General features: G+C 39.4%; 1 protein-coding gene across 2 annotated transcripts in view; it reads left to right on the top strand.

Moving 5' to 3' along the window:
* Positions 1–14,438, top strand: part of PARP4 (poly(ADP-ribose) polymerase family member 4) — a 516,705-nt gene that overhangs the window by 50,526 nt on the left and 451,741 nt on the right. For both annotated transcript variants that reach the window (XM_053708536.1, XM_053708535.1), the window contains exons 3-4: positions 5,972–6,161; positions 8,639–8,699. In XM_053708536.1, coding sequence (XP_053564511.1) covers positions 5,972–6,161; positions 8,639–8,699 — 251 coding nt within the window. The remainder of the gene's footprint in view (positions 1–5,971; positions 6,162–8,638; positions 8,700–14,438) is intronic.

Genomic DNA, 14,438 nt, shown 5'->3' with positions numbered 1-14,438 from the left:
TATTTGGAGCTCCAATCCTTGTGACTCTTGAGTAGGACTTGATTTATTTTCCAGCCCTTTGTTTAATCACTTGGGAGCTTTTAAATAGTTAATATTTATGTTAAGGAACAGCGGTACTTGAGAAAAAAAAAATCATAACTTAATGAGACCGTGCTCAGGTTTGTTTGTTTTTTAAAGGGATATGATATCCAAAACAATTCTTTGTGATTCAAATGGAGCATACTATTAAAAAAAAAAAAAATCCAATTTACTTCTATTAGCAAATTTTCTTCATTTTCATGATATCCTGTGTTTAAGAGATACCTAGGTAGGCATCTGGAGCTCTACATGGAAGGAAATAGCGCTGCTATCTAGTGCTTTTGCAAATGAATAACATTAATATAGTGTTCCAGAAATGGGCCGGCTCCTAAGACGTCTCTGCTTTTCAACAAAAGATACCAATAGAATAAAGAAAAATTGATAATAGAAGTAAATTAGAACTTTTTTAAAATTGCATGCATCTATCTTAATCATGAAAGAAAAAGTTTGGATTGTATACCCCTTTAAGGTTTTCCAAAAAAAAAAAAAAATCAATATAATGTATATAAAGCCTATATTGGCATTTCTTTCATGTAATTGGCAATAGTCCATGAGCTAGTGACGTATGGGATATACAATCCTACCAGGAGGGGCAAAGTTTCCCAAACCTCAAAATGCCTACAAATACACCCCTCACCACACCCACAATTCAGTTTTACAAACTTTGCCTCCTATGGAGGTGGTGAAGTTTCTACGTTGATATGCGCTTCTCAGCATTTTTGAAGTCGGTTTTCTCTCAGAGTACAGTGAATGTCAGAGGGATGTGAAGGGAGTATCACCTATTGAATGCAATGGTTTTTCTCACGGGGATCTATTTCATAGGTTCTCTGTTATCGGTCGTAAAGATTCATCTCCTACCTCCCTTTTCAGATCGACGATATACTCTTATATTCCATTACCTCTACTGATAACTGTTTCAGTACTGGTTTGGCTATCTGCTTTATGTGGATGGGTGTCTTCAGGTAAGTATATTTTCATTACTTAAGACACTCTCAGCTATGGTTTGGCACTTTATGTATTTATATCAAGTTTTAAATATATGTATTGTACTTATATTTGCCATGATTCAGGTTTCAGTATATTTCCTTTTGCAGACTGTCAGTTTCATATCTGGGAAATGCATTTTTTTAGAAATGTATTTCTTACCTGGGGTGTAGTCTTTTTTTCAATTGACTGTAATTTTTCTAAATCGCGGGCAGAATTAGGCTCGTGAGGGCGCAAAATGCTTAAGTTTATTGCGTCATTTTTGGCGCAAGTTTTTTGGCTCAAAGTTACGTTCGTTGATGCCGGGTCCTTTCACAAGGTTGTGTCATCTATGATGCAAGTGTGTCGTTTCCGGACTTTTTGGCGCCCAAAAATATTTTTCTGTTTGTTGTGCGTCATACTTGGCGCCAAATATTTTCATTATTTTAGACCCCATTCCTATTTGCCTCTTGCCTTTTTCTATATCAGAGGGCTATTCCTGAAACTGCCATATAAGGAAATTGATAATTTTGCTTCATATGTTGTTTTTTTCTCTTACATTTGCAAGATGTCTCAATCTGTTCCTGTCTCAGAATTCTCTGCTGGATCCCTGCTGCCTGATAACAGTTCTACCAAAGCTAAGTGCATTTGTTGTAAACATGTGGAGATTATACCTCCAGCTGTGGTTTGTAATAGGTGTCATGATAAACTTTTACATGCAGATAATGTATCCATCAGTAGTAGTTCATTACCTGTTTCTGTTCCCTCAACATCTAATGCACACGATATACCTGTAAATTTAAAATAATTTATTTCTGATTCTATTCAGAAGGCTTTGTCTGCCATTCCGCCTTCTAATAAATGTAAAAGGTCTTTTAAAACTGCTCATAAGGTTGATGAAATTTCAATTGACCAGCAACATACTGAATTATCCTTCTCTGATGAGGATCTATCTGATTCAGAAGATCCTGCCTCAGATATTGACACTGATAAAGCCTCTTATTTATTTATTTATTTAAATTGGAGTATATCCGTTCTTTGTTAAAAGAAGTGTTGATTACATTGGATATGGAGGAAACTAGTCCTCTTGATATTAAAACTAGTAAACGTTTAAATTCTGTTTATAAACCTCCTCTTTTGTTCCTTCTTCAAGGTTTAAAAAATTGTATCCTTTGCCAGAAGTTAGATTGGAGTTTTTCCCAAAGTTGATGGGGCTATCTTTACTCTTGCTAAACGTACTACTATTCCTACGGAAGACAGTACTTCTTTTAAAGATCCTTTAGATAGGAAACTTGAATCTTATCTAAGGAAAGCTTATTTATATTCAGGTCATCTTCTTAGGCCTGCAATTTCTTTGGCTGATGTTGCAGCTGCTTCAACTTCTTAGTTGGATATTGTAGCGCAACAAGTATCGGATCATGATTTGTCTAGCATTGTTAAGTTGATTCAACATGCTAATAATTTCATTTGTGATGCCATTTTTGATATTATCAAAATTGATGTTAAATCTATGTCTTTAGCTATTTTAGCTAGAAGAGCTTTGTGGCAGATTAAAAATTTTCAAAGATGTTTGGATCAATTCGGTCCAAAATCATTGGATTCAGATTATTGTCTCTCAGGGGTAAGGAATAGGATTCAGAGTAAGACCGCCTGTGAGAAGATTTTTTCTCTCACGCATTCCGGTAAACCCAGTAAAGGCTCAGGCTTTTCTGAAGTGTGTTTCAGACCTGGAGTTATCAGGGGTAATCATGCCAGTTCCGTTTCAGGAACAGGGTCTGGGGTTTTATTCAAATTTATTAATTGTCCCAAAGACCAGTTTTATATCTAATGATTTTTAATCGATATGTAAGACTACCAACTTTCAAAATCATGACTATAAGGACTATACTGCCTTTTGTTCAGCAAGGGCATTATATGTCCACAATAGACTTACAGGATGCATATCTTCATATTCCGATTCATCCAGATCATTATCAGTTCCTGAGATTCTCTTTTCTAGACAAGCATTACCAATTTGTTGCTCTTCCTTTTGGCCTAGCGACATCTCCAAGAATCTTTTCAAAGGTTCTAGGTGCCCTACTCTCTGTAATCAGAGAGCGGGGTATTGCGGTGTTTCCTTATTTGGACGATATCTTGGTACTCGCTCAGTCTTTACGTTCTGCAGAATCTCACACAAATCAACTAGTGTTGTTTCTTCGAAGACATGGTTGGAGGATCAATTTACCGAAAAGTTCTTTGAATCCTCAGACAAGGGTAACCTTCTTAGGTTTCCAGATAGATTCAGTGTCCATGACTTTGTCTCTAACAGACAAGAGACATTTGAAATTGGTTGCAGCCTGTCTGAACCTTCAGTCTCAGTCATTCCCTGCAGTAGCTATGTGCATGGAAGTTTTAGGTCTCATGACTGCAGCATCAGACGCGATCCCCTTTGCTCGTTTTTATATGAGACCTCTCCAGCTTTGTATGCTGAACCAATGGTGCAGGGATTATACAAGGATATCACAATTGATATCCTTAAATCCCAATGTTCGACTTTCTCTGACTTGGTGGTTAGATCACCATCGTATAATTTTAGGGGCCTCTTTCGTCCGTCCAACCTGGACTGTGATCACAACAGATGCAAGTCTTTCAGGTTGGGGAGCTGTTTGGGGATCTCTGACAGCACAATGAGTTTGGAAATCTCAAGAGGCGAGATTACCAATCAATATTTTGGAACTCCGTGCAATTCTCAGGGCTCTTCAATTTTGGCTTCTGTTGAAGAGAGAACCGTTCATTTGTTTTCAGACAGACATTGTCACAACTGTGGCATATGTCAATCATCAGGGTGGGACTCACAGTCCTCAAGCTATGAAGGAAGTATCTCGGATACTTGTTTGGGCAGAATCCAGCTCCTGTCTAATTTCTGCGGTTCATATCCCAGGTATAGACAATTGGGAAGCGGGTTACCTCAGTCGTCAGACTTTACATCCGGGAGAATAGTCCCTCTACCCAGATGTGTTTTCTCAAATTGTTCAGATGTGGGGGCTTCCAGAAATAGATCTGATGGCATCTCATCTAAACAAAAAACTTCCCAGGTACCTGTCCAGGTCCAGGGATCCTCAGGCGGAAGCAGTAGATGCATTGACACTTCCTTGATGTTATCAACCTGCTTATATTTTCCTGCCTCTAGTTCTTTTTCCAAGAGTGATCTCCATGATCATCATGGAGTAATCGTTTGTGCTGCTGGTAGCTCCAGCATGGCCTCACAGGTTTTGGTATGCGGATCTTGTCCGGATATCCAGTTGCCAACCTTGGCCACTTCCACTAAGGCCAGACCTTCTATCTCAAGGTCCATTTTTCCATCAGAATCTCAAATCATTCAATTTGAAGGTATGGAGATTTAACGCTTAGTGCTTAGTCATAGAGGTTTCTCCGAGTCTGTGATTAATACTATGTTGCAGGTTTGTAAATCTGTTTCTAGAAATATTTATTATCGAGTTTGGAAGACTTACATTTTTACATTTCATGGTGTTCTTCTCATAAATTCTCTTGACATTCTTTTAGGATTCCTAGAATTTTACAGTTTCTTCAGGATGGTTTGGATAAAGGTTTGTCTGCAAGTTCCTTGAAAGGACAAATCTCTGCTCTTTCTGTTTTATTTTACAGAAAGATTGCTAAACTTCCTGATATTCATTGTTTTGTGCAGGCTTTGGTTCGTATCAAGCCTGTCATTAAATCAATCTCTCCTCCCTGGAGTCTTAAGTTAGTTTTGAAGGCTTTGCACTCTCCTCCGTTTGAGCCTATGCATTCTTTGGACATTAAACTACTTTGTTGGAAAGTGTTGTTTCTTTTGGCCATCTCTTCTGCTAGAAGAGTTTCTGAATTATCCGCTCTCTCTTGTGAATCTCCTTTTCTGATTTTTCATCAGGATAAGGCGGTTTTGCGGACTTCATTTAAATTCTTACCTAAGGTTGTGAATTCTAATAACATTAATAGAGAAATTGTCGTCCCTTCCTTGTGTCCAAATCCTAAGAATTCTTTGGAGAGATCGTTACATTCTTTGGATGTGGTAAGAGCTTTGAAATATTATGTTGAAGCTACTAAAGATTTCAGGAAGACTTCTAGTCTATTTGTTATATTTTCTGGTTCTAGGAAAGGTCAGAAGGCTTCTGCTGTTTCCTTGGCTTTGTGGTTAAAGTTTTTGATTCATCAAGCTTATTTAGAGTCGGTCAAGCCCCGTCTCAGAGAAGTACAGCTCATTCTACTAGATCAGTCTCTACTTTGTGGGCTTTTAAGAATGAAGCTTCGGTTGATCGGATTTGCAAAGCAGCAACTTGGTCTTCTTTGCATACATTTACTAAATTCTACAGTTTTGATGTATTTGCTTCTTCAGAAGGAGTTTTTGGTAGAAAAGTTCTTCAGGCAGCTGTTTCAGTTTGATTCTTCTGCTTTTGATTTAAGTCTTTTCCTTCCATTTATGAGAATAAACAAATTTTTTGGGTTGTGGATTAATTTTTTCAGCGGAAAATGGCTTTTTTTATTTGTATCTCTCCCTCTCTAGTGACTCTTGCGTGGAGTTCCACATCTTGGGTATTGCTATCCCATTCATTTCTTTCATATTGGCAAGAGTCCATGAGGCCCACCCTTTTTATGGTGGTTATGATTTTTTTGTATAAAGCACAATTATTTACAAATTCCTTTGTTGATGCTTTTTACTCCTTTCTTTTTCACCCCACTACTTGGCTATTCATTAAACTGAATTGTGGGTGTGATGAGGGGTGTATTTGTAGGCATTTTGAGGTTTGGGAAACTTTGCCCCTCCTGGTAGGATTGTATATCCCATACGTCACTAGCTCATGGACTCTTGCCAATATGAAAGAAATTAATTTATCAGGTAAGTTCTTACATAAATTATGTTTTTTAATCAATGCGATTATGTGTTTTATTTTAGTGCACTCATTGTATTGTGAATACTTCCAATGATCTAAGCTCTTCACATTTGAAAAAGATAGATAAGTATCAGATTGATGTTGTGAAAATTGATTCAATATGGAAATCTATACAAAATCAGGAAACACTCCCTCCAGCAGATGTCAGTATTGTTACTACACCAGTAAAGACATCAAAGGAGCAACTACAAGGTAGGGGCATATTTCTGCTTTTGTGTGATTTTTTTCCTTTTGCTTCATCAGTTTGGGATTTGTAAAGATCAAAGGGACAGTAAAGTCAAAATTAAACCGTCATGATTTATTTCTATTATCAATTTTGCTTTGCTCTCATGGTGTCTTTTGTTGAAAAGGAAATAAGAGCTCAGGAGCGTGCACGTGTCTATAACTGTCTATGGCAGCAGTGTTTCCAACATTGTTTATCGCCATATTATGCATACTAGAGTTGCAAGCACTGTTGCTAGATGACTAAAGACACGTGCATGCTTCTGAGCTCACCCTGATTACTCTTTAACAAAGAACACCAAGAGAACTATGCAAAATTGATAATAGAAGTAAATTGGAAAATTGTTGAAAATCACATGGTCTATCCAATCAATGTAAGTTTAATTTTGACTTTACTGTCCCTTTTAAGTGAAAACTAAACTTTCATGATTCATATAGAACATGCGGTTTTAAGAGACTTTACATTTTACTTCTATTATCAAATTGTGCAGTTATTTTATATGCACACTTTATGAGGTACCTGCTTCACGATTTTACAGTGTATTCGTATACGGCTGATGGCTGTCACATGATACAGGGGCTGGCAAATTGAAGTCAATTCAGAATTTTGGCTGAAAAAAAAAATCTACTGCTCGTTATAAAAGTAACCTATAGCAAAATAGTCCATCTCTATTTGTGATGCTAAGGCTGATTATCCAGAGATTTTCTGTGGCTATAGAAGATTAGGATGCCCTTACTATGTGTCCGTAAGTCAGTAATTTCTTAGTATATAGAGCTGCCACTCTTATATTCTATTAACTCCCATACTATACAGCCATGACATTATTCGGGCGATGGCCAATATCTTTGTAAAAAACAAATTTATGTTTGAACATTTTATTTATCACTAGAGCTGTTTACTACTCGACTCACTACACTTTGATGCATGCTGGGTTCTTTTACATTCTCATTTCCAGTAACACTATAGCTGTTATATGTTCAAAGGTTCTATTATGTTTGTCAAATGTGAATTATGTTGTAAATATGTTTTTCATGAGACTCAAGAGATCTATCTTATACGAATACTACAATTTATTTAACTCCACATGGCCCCTTTCCTATGCGCCCTTAGTCTAGGAGGATCATGAGAGACCATTACTTCCTATGTGGGTTAAGTATTCTGATTAACTTTTTTATTTACAGGGGTTCTATAGAGTGTTCCTAAAGTTCACGCTAAAAGTATTGTGGCTGAGCCTGTACATATTTGTTCAAAACCTCATTTGAATCTGTGCTGTGTCAGAGAGAGCTTATATTTCAAATATATATTGAAGAGGCGTATATTTTAACTGTTTGTACCTATTTTTACATTTTTTTCACATCCCATATTTTATATCTCATCACAAGTTTTATTACAGTTAATGAGGGCTCCACAGTGCCCTATGTTTACATTACTGTCTTTTTCTAGTTCGCGCCCCTAGTGTTCCCGTTCGAGAACTTATTATATATTATAAAATAAAACAAAAACGAGGTTCACCAATTGGGACCCAAGAGTGGTCTCCTATTGTCTGTGGCTGCCTTCTGTAGCTTTACATCTTCTATAGTATTGCAAGGTCCAAAAGTGGCCTCATATATCATTAAGAAGGCAAATAGTCTGACTGGCAAACATTATGTCTACAACTATTTCTGAACAATTTCATATAAACATGATATGTCTATCGTGTTTAGCTTATATTGGTTGTATGTATGGAAACAATTTCTTTGTATAATACTTTAATGACATGAATTGATTATATGCCTTGAATTGAACTGCAATAACAAAAAAACAACAACAAAAAATATATATATACTTTAAAATAAAGATGCAGTTTTCATGGTAATAGGGTTCATGGTAATACTGGTAACTCTCATTTTGAAAGGCAAGCACAATATAATGCCCCAGTAAATGCTTTATACACACATATAGTAAACTAAGTACTGTATTGCAAAACACCTATATACAAAATAAATGTTTTAAAAGTGTTTAAATCTGTTACTTTTTTTTAATTTGCAAAACTTATTTAAAACACTGGTAAATATGTTTGTTAATTACCTTGTGGCCAGTTAGGGCTAGTTGTGAGTCTGTCCACTGCTCTGAGCAATCAAATAGCTGGTTCACAATTAAATATATCCCATCTTGGCCACTATGTTTTCAAAGAAGAGATATTTTTTTGTATGTATTTTTTTCTATAATTAGGTGATACAACCTATATATTAATAGACATATAATTGTAGTTGGACTTTGTTTTTACATCACAAAAGTCAACTTAAAAAGCTCTCTAGATAGAAAAAAAGATACAAAATATATTTGTAATTTATTTCAGTCTCTTGTATGCCCTGATTTTCAGCCCCCCCCCCCTGTAATTTGAGTACTAGTTATATGTATATATTGGAACATAGATAACAATAATTTTTTGTATTTTTTTTATCAGGTTTTCTGAAAAATCTTCCTTTAAGTGAAAGTGTGAAGGACAAAGAAGATATTCCTGAAAGGTAGTAACATTTCTGATTGCTTTGTGAGGGATATAATAGAAGAAAGGTGTTGCTTGTTTTACCATGAGTGCTGTTTGCATATGCACTTATCCATTAAAACAGTACAGACATATCCCAGACTAATAAATGTCAGCTTGGTACTTTATTTCTGCAATGAGATATTCATTGCCTGTTTGTTTATTTAAAGACAGGTCTGGCTTGGTGACCAGGCATTATTTGAGAGACGTGGCACATAGGGAATATATATGGGGGTCCATCAGCTAGATGGCATGTTTTTATGTGAAATTTCAATCTATTGAACATTACTCTTTGAAATGACTGACTATAGTTGGTTTTAGATTGGGGAATTCATGTCATTCTTGAGGTTGCCCTGCTTAAAGGGACATAATACTCATATGTCAAATCACTTGAAAGTGATACAGCATAACTGTAAAAATCTGACAAAAATATATAACTTGAGCATCTCTATGTAAAAATGGAAGACATTTTACCTCAAAAGTTCTTCAGCTCACCATAGTAATTGCTGTGTAAACAGTTATACTTTAGCTGCTGTCCAGCTGCAAGTTGGAAAAAAAACAATAGCCAATCAGCATCAGCAGTGCTGAGGTAATGTTTTGCCTTTGCTGTGATCTCATGAGATTTCACTGAAGTCTCATGAGATTTCATAGAACTTAATTAAACTGAATGGGAAAATAACATGACTGTGCCTGCACATGATAGATGCACACTCCCTAGCTTGTCCTGGGACAAACATCCTGACTGGCTGCACAAAGTCTCTTTACAATGGGGTGTGAATACTTAGGAAATTTAAGGTAAAATATATTTTTACATAGCGATGCTCAGGTGATATTTTCTAGTCAGCTTTTTACAGCTATGCTGCATCAATTTCAAGTGCTTCAACATTTGTTTGTCATGTCCTTTTAAAAGCAAACTAAATGTTCACATAACTCTAGAGCAGTAGGTTAGCTTATGAACAATACTGTAATTTATATTAAGACCTCTGTCTCAGGTCAGATATTAATGAGCTTGTACACTTATCAAACAATCACTGTGTAACGTGTTGAAGGGTAAGCATTTTGGGATCCAAATGATGCACACCTGCCTCTCTTGGGAAAGTGGAAAAACTTCAGTTAAAGAAAATTAATTAAAATAAATAATAAATGTGCTTTATAATAATTGTAAGATGCCTAATTAAATATTTTGCAGGGGGTTATTCTTTTTTTTTTTCTTTCTTTTATTTATCATTTTCAAATGAAAACAACAAAAGCGTTACAGTACAATGTATAGTATCCATAGGCAATGACAAAAACACCGTATCCCCACCTATACTGAAATAGGGCTGGGCGATATAGGAAAAAATGAATATCGCGATTGGGCATGAAATATTGCGATTTTAATCGCAATTTTTTTTAAATAACTGTTAAACATACATTTCTTTCCTAAGACATGAAGAGTCCACAAACAGATTTGAATAGAATCCTAGACCCTGTTCCCTTACTGGAACTGGAACAATTGACTGGGTCAGTGGAGTTTCTGCTGCGCCATTCTCTATGGTGTCTGGTATTTTCGGACTCTAGAGTTCCTCCCCCACGTGGTGGAGAGTTGGAGGGCTTAGCGCCTTCTTACCGCCGAGTGAGCGGCTCGGGATTGTCCTTTGGACTTGGTCCTCAGCAGCTAGTAGTTTGAAGGGTAGTTTGGCTGCCTTGCAGCGGTTAGGTTGCAGAGTGTAACCAGCTGCAGCTATTGCACATTGACTGTGTTCTGTCTAGCTGTTTTTCTGAGACTTTTTGGTCTTCCTTTGTGATCTCCATGTTAGGTCTCCTTTTAGGGGCTTGGGAGATGTTTGTTCCCTGTTAGGGACACTAGGCTTGGTCTCCTTGAGTTTGCTTGGGGTTCCTCCCGGAACTGGGGTTGGTTTGCACCCCTTTCTTCCTGTGATCATCCGCTTGTACGGTGGTGATGTAGAGACTAGCCTTTGCTCGAGTGGTTTTGACCTCAAGGTATCCCCTTGCCTTATTGTCCTGAGGCTGAGTCTAGAAGCTCTAGCGTCATTGTATGACTTTTTCTGCCTTGGCTCCTTTGGAGAGTGGGACTTCGTCAAGGGGTGGTCTCTTCCTTAGGTCGGGACTTGCAAGTTTTTCTCGTTATCCAGATTGATCTGGATAGTGCATTAGTATCCCCTGTGGTCTGGGTTGTTATTCAGACGGGGTGTTAAGTTTGTGAGTATCGTATGTCTAAACAATTGGGGGTTCGGACCTGTTCTCCCTGGGCCTTCCGGTTGCTGAGTTTCATTCAGCATTTTCCCTTGTGGATCCCGTTGTGGGTTGTTACTGGACCTCTAGGCTCCAGGGTTGGTTCGGGCAACCCCAGTTCCTGGAAACTTGGGCTATGTTCTTTTACTCGGATTACATAAACTGGTTTTGGTTGGCCAGGTTTTCTCAGTGTCGTGGCTTATGGGCTTGTGTTGCACCTTAGGCAGTTTCCCTTGGTCAGCTTGCTGTAGTATCCAGCTCTGCAGGTGAATGGACTTGCTGCGTCACTGCTGCTACTATTGTACGTTGGTTGCATGTTAGCAGGCTAGTTTTTTAGGGGAATCCCTTTCAACAGGGCTTCTGAGTTGGGGATTGATATCTCCTTTAACCTGTGACTTTGTGGCTTGTGGAAGGTGCTGCCTTTTCCCCTTCTAGGGTGATAGTTTAGTCTCCTTTTTATGGAGATGCAGTTCCTTTTCTTCAGGCTTCTCCTTGTTCAGGTGGTGGGAGCTGGGAGTTTCCCTAGCTGAAAGGGATATTCTCTCTGGGTTTGTCAGGGTTCTAGGAATCAGACTGAGACGAGAAGTGCAAAAATAATCACACCTTTATTAATAGCAAAAAATAATAAAAAGTCCACAAGTCAAATAACAAGCCAGGAGTCAAAACCAGAGCTGGTAGTCAGACGAGCCGAGTCACTAGCCAAAGCGAATAGTCAGACGAGCCGGAATCGGGAACAAGGAAAACAGCAGAGTCAGGAACAAGCCAGGGATCAGGAACCAGGAAGGACGTCAGGCAGCCAGGTAATACACAGGAACTCTCACAAACAGGTCTGAGACAACGCAAAGGCAAAGCATACTGAACAGAGGCCCTTTAAATAATAAGTGATGACATCACAATTCTGAGACTGCATCCTGTCTCACACGGATGATGCACACCAGTCTGGCCTTAAAAGGAAGTGCAGGAAATGAGCATCATCCCCCACAATGCACCATAGTCAGGAAGAGAGGTGAGTAAAATGGCTGCCAGCAGCACATGGCAAACACAACAGGGAAAAAACCCTGACAGTACCATCCACTCAACGAACCCTCCCCCGCGGGAGGACAAAAGGCTTATTGGGGAAACGGGCATGGAAGGCACAGAGGAGGGAACCCAAGAACACTCCTCCGGACTGTAGCCCCTCCAGTGAACCAAATACTGTACACGGCCCCTGGACATACGAGAGTCAATAATGCTGCTGACCTCATACTCCTCATGGTTATCAACAAAGATAGGACGGGGACGAGGCAACACAGTGGTAAACCGATTACAAACCAATGATTTCAAGAGGGAGACATGAAAAACATTGGAGATGCGCATAGCAGGAGGAAGGTCAAGAGCGTAGGCCACAGGATTAACCCGTCGGAGTATCCGAAAAGGACCAACATAACGGGGAGCCACTTTATTGGAAGGCACACAAAGGTTCAAGTTGCGGGAGGACAGCCAAACTCTCTCACCATCCTGGTAGGAAAGTGTGGGCAGATGCCTACGATTAGCCTGGAACTTTTGGCACTGCATAGAACGATGAAGGCAATCCTGAATCTGCACTCATGTGGAACGGAGTTGCCGGAGATGCTCCTCCAAAGCTGGAATACCCTGAGACATGAATGAATCAGGCAACAAGGATGGTTGAAACCCATAATTCGCCATGAACGGGGATAACTTGGAGGAAGCATTGATAGCACTATTACGAGCAAACTCTGCCCAAGGTAACAGTTCAGACCAATTATTGCAATAATCTGAGACATAGCAACGGAGAAACTGTTCCAGAGCTTGATTAGACCGTTCTGCAGCCCCATTGGATTAAGGGTGATATGCCAAGGAGAAGGAAAGCTGGATCCCCATTTGAGCACAAAAGGAACGCCAAAATCTGGAGACAAACTGGCTACCCCGGTCCGACACTATCTCCTTGGGTAAGGTAACCCATGTAAATGGAAGACCTCCCGGGCAAAAATTGAAGCAAGCTCCTGAGTGGTAGGCAGCTTCATCAAGGGAATGCAATGTGACATTTTAGAAAAACGGTCAACCACCATAAGGATAACAGTATTGCCATTGGAAATAGGGAGCTCGACAATGAAGTCCATGGAAAGATGTGCCCAAGGACGCTCACCATTAGCAATAGGTTGAAGAAGACCCACAGGAAGACGTCGAGGAGTCTTATTCTGTGCACAAACTGAGCAGGAGGCAACATACACAGCAACATCAGAACAAAGACCTGACCACCAGAATTGTCGAGTGACAGACCAAATCATTGCCTGGGTGACCTGCGGCTTTAGGATAATGGTAAGTGTGCAAAAGTTTAGCTTGAAGATTCTCAGGAACAAAACACTTATCACTAGGTTTCTCAGGAGGTGCATTGGTTTGTGCAGCCAGGATCTCCTCCCCCAAGGGAGAAGTCAAATTAGTACATATGGTAGCAAAAATATGGTCAGGAGGTATAACAGGAGTAGGTACAGACTCCTCCTTGGACAGAGGCAAAAATTGTCGAGAGAGGGCATCAGCCCTAACATTCTTACTACCAGGCAGGTAGGAGACCACATACTTAAACCGAGACAAAAATAGCGCCCATCTGGCCTGTCGGGGCGACAAACGTTTTGCTTCAGATAGATAAGTTAAATTCTTGTGGTCTGGAAGAATGAGCACCGGCAAGCTAGTACCCTCAAGAAGATGCCTCCATTCCTTGAGTGCCAAAATTATGGCCAGTAATTCCCTGTCGCCAATTTCATAATTGCACTCCGCTTGAGACAATTTCTTAGAAAAAAAAACACACGGATGCAAGGAACCGTCAGGCGTAGGACGTTGAGACAAGAGGGCACCTACTCCAGTCTCAGACGCATCGACCTCAAGAACAAAAGGCAGGACAGGGTTAGGATGCGCCAGAACTGGAGCGGCAGCAAAGGCAATCTTAAGACTATCAAAGGCCTTAATGGCAGTAGGTGACCAATGGAGTGGATCATTCTCTTTACGGGTCATGTCTTTGATAGGTTTAACCAAGGAAGAAAAGTTTTTAATAAACTTTCTATAGTAATTGGCGAACCCCAAAAAACGCTGAATAGACCGAAGACCAACTGGGCGAGGCCACTGCAGAACTGCAGATAACTTGTCAGGATCCATGGAGAACCCTGCAACGGAGATAACATAACCTAGGAAGGTTACTTGAGTCTGATGGAACTCACATTTCTCGAGTTTACAAAATAGGCTGTTCTCACGTAGTCTCTGAAGAACCCGTGTAACATCAGAACAATGAGCCTCAAGTGTGGGTGAGTGTATGAGGATGTCGTACACCACAACACACTGCTGCAACATATCTCGTAGGACATCATTAATAAATTCCTGAAAAACAGCAGGAGCATTGCATAGGCCAAAGGGCATTACAAGATGCCCACTCCTGGTGTTAAATGCGGTTTTCCATTTGTGACCCTCTTTAATCCTAACGAGATTGTACGCTCCT

Source organism: Bombina bombina, chromosome 3, assembly GCF_027579735.1.
Source record: "Bombina bombina isolate aBomBom1 chromosome 3, aBomBom1.pri, whole genome shotgun sequence".
NCBI lineage: Eukaryota > Metazoa > Chordata > Amphibia > Anura > Bombinatoridae > Bombina > Bombina bombina.
This window is presented reverse-complemented; position numbering and strand designations above follow the sequence as displayed.